The sequence below is a fragment of the Pongo pygmaeus genome, chromosome 8, assembly GCF_028885625.2.
Source record: "Pongo pygmaeus isolate AG05252 chromosome 8, NHGRI_mPonPyg2-v2.0_pri, whole genome shotgun sequence".
NCBI lineage: Eukaryota > Metazoa > Chordata > Mammalia > Primates > Hominidae > Pongo > Pongo pygmaeus.
The window spans coordinates 137690011-137702015 of record NC_072381.2 but is presented as its reverse complement, the minus strand read 5'-3'; the positions used below and the strand labels follow the sequence as shown (position 1 = coordinate 137702015).

The following is a 12005-nucleotide window of genomic DNA, read 5'->3' as shown; positions in this document are numbered from 1 at the left end:
GCCGGTGCCTGGTGTGGCTGCTCTTTGCTCTGTAGGCGTAAGCGTTTGAGCCCTGGCCCCTCTATGTGGGGAACTCACGTCCACAAGTGCAGGAAGAAGAGATGCCTAGTAAAGCAGTCATGGCTGTGGGCACAGGGGAAGAATGCTGACATTTGACTCCTGCCTTCATTCTAACTGCGTGTCCTTGGGCAGGTCACCAGCTTCTGTGCCTGGCTGACCAGACCAGTGCCTGCCACATAGGAAAGGCTCTTGAGTAGGCTGTCATTATAACAACACTATCATTACCATCCTCATCACCACCACCACCATCATCACCATCATCATCGATCACTACTGTCACCATCATGATCACCATCATCACCACCACTAACACTGTCATGATCATCACCACCATATCACCAGCATCACCATCATCACTGACACCACCATCATCATGACCATCATCATCGCCACCATCATCATCGCCACCATCATCACCACCACCATCATCACCACCATCATCATCGCCACCATCATCATCGCCACCATCATCATCACCACCACCAGCAGCATCATCACCACCACCACCACCGTCATGATGATCATTGCCATCATCATCACCATCATCACTACCACCAGCATCATCACCACTATTATCACCATCACCACCACCACCACCATCACGATCATCGCCATGAGCACCATCACCATCACCACCACCACCATCACGATCATCGCCGTGATCACCATCACCATCACCATCGCCACCATCACCATCACGATCATCGCCGTGATCACCATCACCATCACCATCGCCACCATCACCATCACGATCATCGCCGTGATCACCATCACCATCACCATCGCCACCATCACCATCACGATCATCGCCGTGATCACCATCACCATCACCATCGCCACCATCACCATCACGATCATCACCGTGATCACCATCCCCATCACCACCATCACGATCATCGCCGTGATCACCATCACCATCACCATCGCCACCATCACCATCACGATCATCGCCGTGATCACCATCACCATCACCATCGCCACCATCACCATCACGATCATCGCCGTGATCACCATCACCATCACCATCGCCACCATCACCATCACGATCATCGCCGTGATCACCATCACCATCACCATCGCCACCATCACCATCACGATCATCACCGTGATCACCATCCCCATCACCACCATCACGATCATCGCCGTGATCACCATCACCATCACCATCGCCACCATCACCATCACGATCATCGCCGTGATCACCATCACCATCACCATCGCCACCATCACCATCACGATCATCGCCGTGATCACCATCACCATCACCATCGCCACCATCACCATCACGATCATCACCGTGATCACCATCCCCATCACCACCATCACGATCATCGCCGTGATCACCATCACCATCGCCACCACCACCATCACGATCATCGCCGTGATCACCATCACCATCACCATCGCCACCATCACCATCACGATCATCACCGTGATCACCATCCCCATCACCACCATCACGATCATCGCCGTGATCACCATCACCATCGCCACCACCACCATCACGATCATCGCCGTGATCACCATCACCATCGCCACCATCACCATCACGATCATCGCCGTGATCACCATCACCATCGCCACCACCACCATCACGATCATCGCCGTGATCACCATCACCATCGCCACCACCACCATCACGATCATCGCCGTGATCACCATCACCATCGCCACCATCACCATCACGATCATCGCCGTGATCACCATCACCATCGCCACCACCACCATCACGATCATCGCCGTGATCACCATCACCATCGCCACCACCACCATCACGATCATCGCCGTGATCACCATCACCATCGCCACCACCACCATCACGATCATCGCCGTGATCACCATCACCATCGCCACCATCACCATCACGATCATCGCCGTGATCACCACCACCATCACCACCATCACGATCATCGCCGTGATCACCATCACCATCGCCACCACCATCACGATCATCGCCGTGATCACCATCACCATCGCCACCATCACGATCATCGCCGTGATCACCATCACCATCACCACCATCACGATCATCGCCGTGATCACCATCACCATCACCACCATCACCATCACGATCATCGCCGTGATCACCATCCCCATCACCACCATCACGATCATCGCCGTGATCACCATCACCATCACCACCATCACGATCATCGCCGTGATCACCATCACCATCACCACCATCACCATCACGATCATCGCCGTGATCACCATCCCCATCACCACCATCACGATCATCGCCGTGATCACCATCACCATCGCCACCACCACCATCACGATCATCGCCGTGATCACCATCACCATCGCCACCACCACCATCACGATCATCGCCGTGATCACCATCACCATCGCCACCATCACCATCACGATCATCGCCGTGATCACCACCACCATCACCACCATCACGATCATCGCCGTGATCACCATCACCATCGCCACCACCATCACGATCATCGCCGTGATCACCATCACCATCGCCACCACCACCATCACGATCATCGCCGTGATCACCATCACCATCGCCACCACCACCATCACGATCATCGCCGTGATCACCATCACCATCACCACCATCACCATCACGATCATCGCCGTGATCACCATCCCCATCACCACCATCACGATCATCGCCGTGATCACCATCACCATCGCCACCACCACCATCACGATCATCGCCGTGATCACCATCACCATCACCACCATCACCATCACGATCATCGCCGTGATCACCACCACCATCACCACCATCACGATCATCGCCGTGATCACCATCACCATCGCCACCACCACCATCACGATCATCGCCGTGATCACCATCACCATCGCCACCACCACCATCACGATCATCGCCGTGATCACCATCACCATCACCACCATCACGATCATCGCCGTGATCACCATCACCATCACCACCATCACCATCACGATCATCGCCGTGATCACCATCCCCATCACCACCATCACGATCATCGCCGTGATCACCATCACCATCACCACCATCACCATCATCGCCGTGATCACCACCACCATCACCACCATCACCATCACGATCATCGCCGTGATCACCATCACCATCGCCACCATCACCATCACGATCATCGCCATGATCACCACCACCATCACCACCATCACCATCACGATCATCACCGTGATCACCATCCCCATCACCACCATCACGATCATCGCCGTGATCACCATCACCATCGCCACCATCACCATCACGATCATCGCCGTGATCACCATCACCATCGCCACCATCACCATCACGATCATCGCCGTGATCACCACCACCATCACCACCATCACGATCATCGCCGTGATCACCATCACCATCGCCACCATCACCATCACGATCATCGCCGTGATCACCATCACCATCGCCACCATCACGATCATCGCCGTGATCACCACCACCATCACCACCATCACCATCACGATCATCGCCGTGATCACCATCACCATCGCCACCATCACCATCACGATCATCGCCGTGATCACCATCCCCACCATCACCATCACGATCATCGCCGTGATCACCATCACCATCGCCATCACCATCACGATCATCGCCGTGATCACCACCACCATCACCACCATCACCATCACGATCATCGCCGTGATCACCATCACCATCACCACCATCACGATCACGATCATCGCCGTGATCACCACCACCATCACCACCATCACGATCATCGCCGTGATCACCATCACCATCGCCACCACCACCATCACGATCATCGCCGTGATCACCATCACCATCGCCACCATCACCATCACGATCATCACCGTGATCACCATCCCCATCACCACCATCACGATCATCGCCGTGATCACCATCACCATCACCACCATCACCATCACGATCATCGCCGTGATCACCATCACCATCGCCACCATCACCATCACGATCATCGCCGTGATCACCACCACCATCGCCACCATCACCATCACGATCATCGCCATGATCACCATCACCATCACCACCATCACGATCATCGCCGTGATCACCACCACCATCGCCACCATCACCATCACGATCATCGCCGTGATCACCACCACCATCACCACCATCACCATCACGATCATCGCCGTGATCACCACCACCATCGCCACCATCACCATCACGATCATCGCCGTGATCACCATCACCATCGCCACCATCACCATCACGATCATCGCCGTGATCACCATCCCCACCATCACCATCACGATCATCGCCGTGATCACCATCACCATCGCCATCACCACCATCACGATCATCGCCGCGATCACCATCCCCATCACCACCATCACCATCACGATCATCGCCGTGATCACCATCACCATCGCCACCATCACCATCACGATCATCGCCGTGATCACCATCACCATCGCCACCACCACCATCACGATCATCGCCGTGATCACCACCACCATCGCCATCACCATCACGATCATCGCCGTGATCACCATCACCATCGCCACCATCACCATCACGATCATTGCCGTGATCACCATCACCATCGCCACCATCACCATCACGATCATCGCCGTGATCACCACCACCATCGCCACCATCACCATCACGATCATCACCGTGATCACCATCCCCATCACCACCATCACGATCATCGCCGTGATCACCATCACCATCGCCACCACCACCATCACGATCATCGCCGTGATCACCATCACCATCGCCACCATCACCATCACGATCATCGCCGTGATCACCATCCCCATCACCACCATCACGATCATCGCCGTGATCACCATCACCATCACCACCATCACCATCACGATCATCGCCGTGATCACCATCACCATCGCCACCACCACCATCACGATCATCGCCGTGATCACCATCACCATCGCCACCATCACCATCACGATCATCACCGTGATCACCATCCCCATCACCACCATCACGATCATCGCCGTGATCACCATCACCATCACCACCATCACCATCACGATCATCGCCGTGATCACCATCACCATCGCCACCATCACCATCACGATCATCGCCGTGATCACCACCACCATCGCCACCATCACCATCACGATCATCGCCATGATCACCATCACCATCACCACCATCACGATCATCGCCGTGATCACCACCACCATCGCCACCATCACCATCACGATCATCGCCGTGATCACCACCACCATCACCACCATCACCATCACGATCATCGCCGTGATCACCACCACCATCGCCACCATCACCATCACGATCATCGCCGTGATCACCATCACCATCGCCACCATCACCATCACGATCATCGCCGTGATCACCATCCCCACCATCACCATCACGATCATCGCCGTGATCACCATCACCATCGCCATCACCACCATCACGATCATCGCCGTGATCACCATCCCCATCACCACCATCACCATCACGATCATCGCCGTGATCACCATCACCATCGCCACCATCACCATCACGATCATCGCCGTGATCACCATCACCATCGCCACCACCACCATCACGATCATCGCCGTGATCACCACCACCATCGCCATCACCATCACGATCATCGCCGTGATCACCATCACCATCGCCACCATCACCATCACGATCATTGCCGTGATCACCATCACCATCGCCACCATCACCATCACGATCATCGCCGTGATCACCACCACCATCGCCACCATCACCATCACGATCATCACCGTGATCACCATCCCCATCACCACCATCACGATCATCGCCGTGATCACCATCACCATCGCCACCACCACCATCACGATCATCGCCGTGATCACCATCACCATCGCCACCATCACCATCACGATCATCGCCGTGATCACCATCCCCATCACCACCATCACGATCATCGCCGTGATCACCATCACCATCACCACCATCACCATCACGATCATCGCCGTGATCACCATCCCCATCACCACCATCACGATCATCGCCGTGATCACCATCACCATCACCACCATCACGATCATCGCCGTGATCACCATCACCATCACCACCATCACCATCACGATCATCGCCGTGATCACCATCCCCATCACCACCATCACGATCATCGCCGTGATCACCATCACCATCGCCACCACCACCATCACGATCATCGCCGTGATCACCATCACCATCGCCACCACCACCATCACGATCATCGCCGTGATCACCATCACCATCGCCACCATCACCATCACGATCATCGCCGTGATCACCACCACCATCACCACCATCACGATCATCGCCGTGATCACCATCACCATCGCCACCACCATCACGATCATCGCCGTGATCACCATCACCATCGCCACCACCACCATCACGATCATCGCCGTGATCACCATCACCATCGCCACCACCACCATCACGATCATCGCCGTGATCACCATCACCATCACCACCATCACCATCACGATCATCGCCGTGATCACCATCCCCATCACCACCATCACGATCATCGCCGTGATCACCATCACCATCGCCACCACCACCATCACGATCATCGCCGTGATCACCATCACCATCACCACCATCACCATCACGATCATCGCCGTGATCACCACCACCATCACCACCATCACGATCATCGCCGTGATCACCATCACCATCGCCACCACCACCATCACGATCATCGCCGTGATCACCATCACCATCGCCACCACCACCATCACGATCATCGCCGTGATCACCATCACCATCACCACCATCACGATCATCGCCGTGATCACCATCACCATCACCACCATCACCATCACGATCATCGCCGTGATCACCATCCCCATCACCACCATCACGATCATCGCCGTGATCACCATCACCATCACCACCATCACCATCATCGCCGTGATCACCACCACCATCACCACCATCACCATCACGATCATCGCCGTGATCACCATCACCATCGCCACCATCACCATCACGATCATCGCCATGATCACCACCACCATCACCACCATCACCATCACGATCATCACCGTGATCACCATCCCCATCACCACCATCACGATCATCGCCGTGATCACCATCACCATCGCCACCATCACCATCACGATCATCGCCGTGATCACCATCACCATCGCCACCATCACCATCACGATCATCGCCGTGATCACCACCACCATCACCACCATCACGATCATCGCCGTGATCACCATCACCATCGCCACCATCACCATCACGATCATCGCCGTGATCACCATCACCATCGCCACCATCACGATCATCGCCGTGATCACCACCACCATCACCACCATCACCATCACGATCATCGCCGTGATCACCATCACCATCGCCACCATCACCATCACGATCATCGCCGTGATCACCATCCCCACCATCACCATCACGATCATCGCCGTGATCACCATCACCATCGCCATCACCACCATCACGATCATCGCCGTGATCACCACCACCATCACCACCATCACCATCACGATCATCGCCGTGATCACCATCACCATCACCACCATCACGATCACGATCATCGCCGTGATCACCACCACCATCACCACCATCACGATCATCGCCGTGATCACCATCACCATCGCCACCACCACCATCACGATCATCGCCGTGATCACCATCACCATCGCCACCATCACCATCACGATCATCACCGTGATCACCATCCCCATCACCACCATCACGATCATCGCCGTGATCACCATCACCATCACCACCATCACCATCACGATCATCGCCGTGATCACCATCACCATCGCCACCATCACCATCACGATCATCGCCGTGATCACCACCACCATCGCCACCATCACCATCACGATCATCGCCATGATCACCATCACCATCACCACCATCACGATCATCGCCGTGATCACCACCACCATCGCCACCATCACCATCACGATCATCGCCGTGATCACCACCACCATCACCACCATCACCATCACGATCATCGCCGTGATCACCACCACCATCGCCACCATCACCATCACGATCATCGCCGTGATCACCATCACCATCGCCACCATCACCATCACGATCATCGCCGTGATCACCATCCCCACCATCACCATCACGATCATCGCCGTGATCACCATCACCATCGCCATCACCACCATCACGATCATCGCCGTGATCACCATCCCCATCACCACCATCACCATCACGATCATCGCCGTGATCACCATCACCATCGCCACCATCACCATCACGATCATCGCCGTGATCACCATCACCATCGCCACCACCACCATCACGATCATCGCCGTGATCACCACCACCATCGCCATCACCATCACGATCATCGCCGTGATCACCATCACCATCGCCACCATCACCATCACGATCATTGCCGTGATCACCATCACCATCGCCACCATCACCATCACGATCATCGCCGTGATCACCACCACCATCGCCACCATCACCATCACGATCATCACCGTGATCACCATCCCCATCACCACCATCACGATCATCGCCGTGATCACCATCACCATCGCCACCACCACCATCACGATCATCGCCGTGATCACCATCACCATCGCCACCATCACCATCACGATCATCGCCGTGATCACCATCCCCATCACCACCATCACGATCATCGCCGTGATCACCATCACCATCACCACCATCACCATCACGATCATCGCCGTGATCACCATCACCATCGCCACCACCACCATCACGATCATCGCCGTGATCACCATCACCATCGCCACCATCACCATCACGATCATCACCGTGATCACCATCCCCATCACCACCATCACGATCATCGCCGTGATCACCATCACCATCACCACCATCACCATCACGATCATCGCCGTGATCACCATCACCATCGCCACCATCACCATCACGATCATCGCCGTGATCACCACCACCATCGCCACCATCACCATCACGATCATCGCCATGATCACCATCACCATCACCACCATCACGATCATCGCCGTGATCACCACCACCATCGCCACCATCACCATCACGATCATCGCCGTGATCACCACCACCATCGCCACCATCACCATCACGATCATCGCCGTGATCACCATCACCATCGCCACCATCACCATCACGATCATCGCCGTGATCACCATCCCCACCATCACCATCACGATCATCGCCGTGATCACCATCACCATCGCCATCACCACCATCACGATCATCGCCGTGATCACCATCCCCATCACCACCATCACCATCACGATCATCGCCGTGATCACCATCACCATCGCCACCATCACCATCACGATCATCGCCGTGATCACCATCACCATCGCCACCACCACCATCACGATCATCGCCGTGATCACCACCACCATCGCCATCACCATCACGATCATCGCCGTGATCACCATCACCATCGCCACCATCACCATCACGATCATTGCCGTGATCACCATCACCATCGCCACCATCACCATCACGATCATCGCCGTGATCACCACCACCATCGCCACCATCACCATCACGATCATCACCGTGATCACCATCCCCATCACCACCATCACGATCATCGCCGTGATCACCATCACCATCGCCACCACCACCATCACGATCATCGCCGTGATCACCATCACCATCGCCACCATCACCATCACGATCATCGCCGTGATCACCATCCCCATCACCACCATCACGATCATCGCCGTGATCACCATCACCATCACCACCATCACCATCACGATCATCGCCGTGATCACCATCACCATCGCCACCACCACCATCACGATCATCGCCGTGATCACCATCACCATCGCCACCATCACCATCACGATCATCGCCGTGATCACCATCACCATCGCCACCATCACCATCACGATCATCGCCGTGATCACCATCCCCATCACCACCATCACCATCACGATCATCGCCGTGATCACCATCACCATCACCACCATCACGATCATCGCCGTGATCACCATCACCATCACCACCATCACCATCATCGCCGTGATCACCATCACCATCGCCACCATCACCATCACGATCATCGCCGTGATCACCATCACCATCGCCACCATCACCATCACGATCATCGCCGTGATCACCACCACCATCACCACCATCACGATCATCGCCGTGATCACCATCACCATCGCCACCATCACCATCACGATCATCGCCGTGATCACCATCCCCACCATCACCATCACGATCATCGCCGTGATCACCACCACCATCACCACCATCACGATCATCGCCGTGATCACCACCACCATCGCCACCATCACCATCACGATCATCGCCGTGATCACCACCACCATCACCACCATCACCATCACGATCATCGCCGTGATCACCACCACCATCACCACCATCACCATCACGATCATCGCCGTGATCACCATCACCATCACCACGATCATCGCCGTGATCACCATCACCATCACCATCATCACGATCATCGCCGTGATCACCACCACCATCACCACCATCACCATCACGATCATCGCCGTGATCACCATCACCATCACCACCATCACCATCACGATCATCGCCGTGATCACCATCACCATCGCCACCATCACCATCACGATCATCGCCGTGATCACCATCACCATCACCACTATCACCATCACGATCATCGCCGTGATCACCATCCCCACCATCACCATCACGATCATCGCCGTGATCACCACCACCATCACCATCGCCACCATCACCATCACGATCATCGCCGTGATCACCATCCCCATCACCACCATCACGATCATCGCCGTGATCACCACCACCATCGCCACCATCACCATCACGATCATCGCCGTGATCACCACCACCATCACCACCATCACCATCACGATCATCGCGGTGATCACCATCACCATCACCACCACCATCACCATGACCATTGCCAGCACAATCATCACCACCACTATTGTCATCCTCACCATCACCACTATTGTCATCCTCACCATCACTCTGAGAGTTCCCAAGCTGAACTTGGCCCCAGGAATGAGCATTTTCATCCCAGCCCACCTTCCCTTGCTTTGAGTAGCCAAGCAGGTCTCCTCACAGGCATGAGAGTCAAGACCCTGCCTGCTGGGCTGGGTCCTGGAGGTGAACCTGTTGGTGGTGACACTTGTCTTTCCACAACATGGCCTGATATCCTCCCGGTTGTACCTTCCGTCACGTGATAGGAGTCCAGCAGGGACAGATGGTTTTGCTTGTGCAGTCACAGGGGAAGTAGCTCCCAGCAGGGGAACCCAGTTCTGAAGCCTAGTTTTCAACCTAGAAACGTCCTCTGCTCCTCCCAGCCACACCAGATGAAATAGAACAAGACCACACCTCCCACTAGTGAGCAGGCTGTTGTCCCAGAACAGCCACCAGTTTCTCCAGTTCCTCGGGGGAAGGGTGGGAGGTAGACACCAGCCCACACCGACACCTGGACAGCCTTTAGGAATCTGGGCGTGTTTCTGTGCCCGAGTGACCTGCACAAAGTCTGTAGAACATTCTCATTGCACAGTGTGGGTTTAGGCCTCCTCAACTAATCCTGCTCTGTTTATGAAGTTCCAAGTGAAGACCCCATCAGGCAGCTCTGGAGAGCCAGAGCCTGCTGTGCAGGTGTCATTAGGGGCCATTAGGGGCCCTGCGACCTGACCCACATAGGCACCTGAGGTACTGCTGGGCACCTGAGCCACGTGGCCATTTTCACCCCCGTGCCCCTCCCTGGGGTTCCAGCAGTCTCGTGCCTCTCACCTTGTTGGCCTGGTCCAAGGCCTGTTTCCGGTAGTCCAGCTCCTCGTCCAGGTAGCCCTTCTGCTTACTGAACAGCTCCTGAAACACAGGAGGACCGTGCCTCAGTCTCGGATGTCCCACCTGCAGCACCGAGCCGCAGAACCTCGGTGAAGGTGCCACCAACCTTCTCGCTCTCCAGATCCACCATCTTCCGCTGCAGCGCCACCTCTGTCTCCTCAATCTGCTGGAGCCACTGGACACAAACAGAACAAGCAGGACAGTGACCCCTAGGGTCCCCCACCCCGGCTTGTGGAGA

At 55.5% G+C, this 12005-nt stretch overlaps 1 protein-coding gene across 12 annotated transcripts in view; it reads right to left on the bottom strand.

Annotated features, from left to right (window-relative positions):
• The window catches only part of JAKMIP3 (Janus kinase and microtubule interacting protein 3), a 158901-nt gene that overhangs the window by 29532 nt on the left and 117364 nt on the right, over positions 1–12005 (bottom strand). For all 12 annotated transcript variants that reach the window (XM_054435496.2, XM_054435494.2, XM_054435497.2 and 9 more), the window contains 2 exons: positions 11874–11942; positions 11711–11788 (listed from right to left, as the gene is read on the bottom strand). In XM_054435496.2, coding sequence (XP_054291471.1) covers positions 11711–11788; positions 11874–11942 — 147 coding nt within the window. The remainder of the gene's footprint in view (positions 1–11710; positions 11789–11873; positions 11943–12005) is intronic.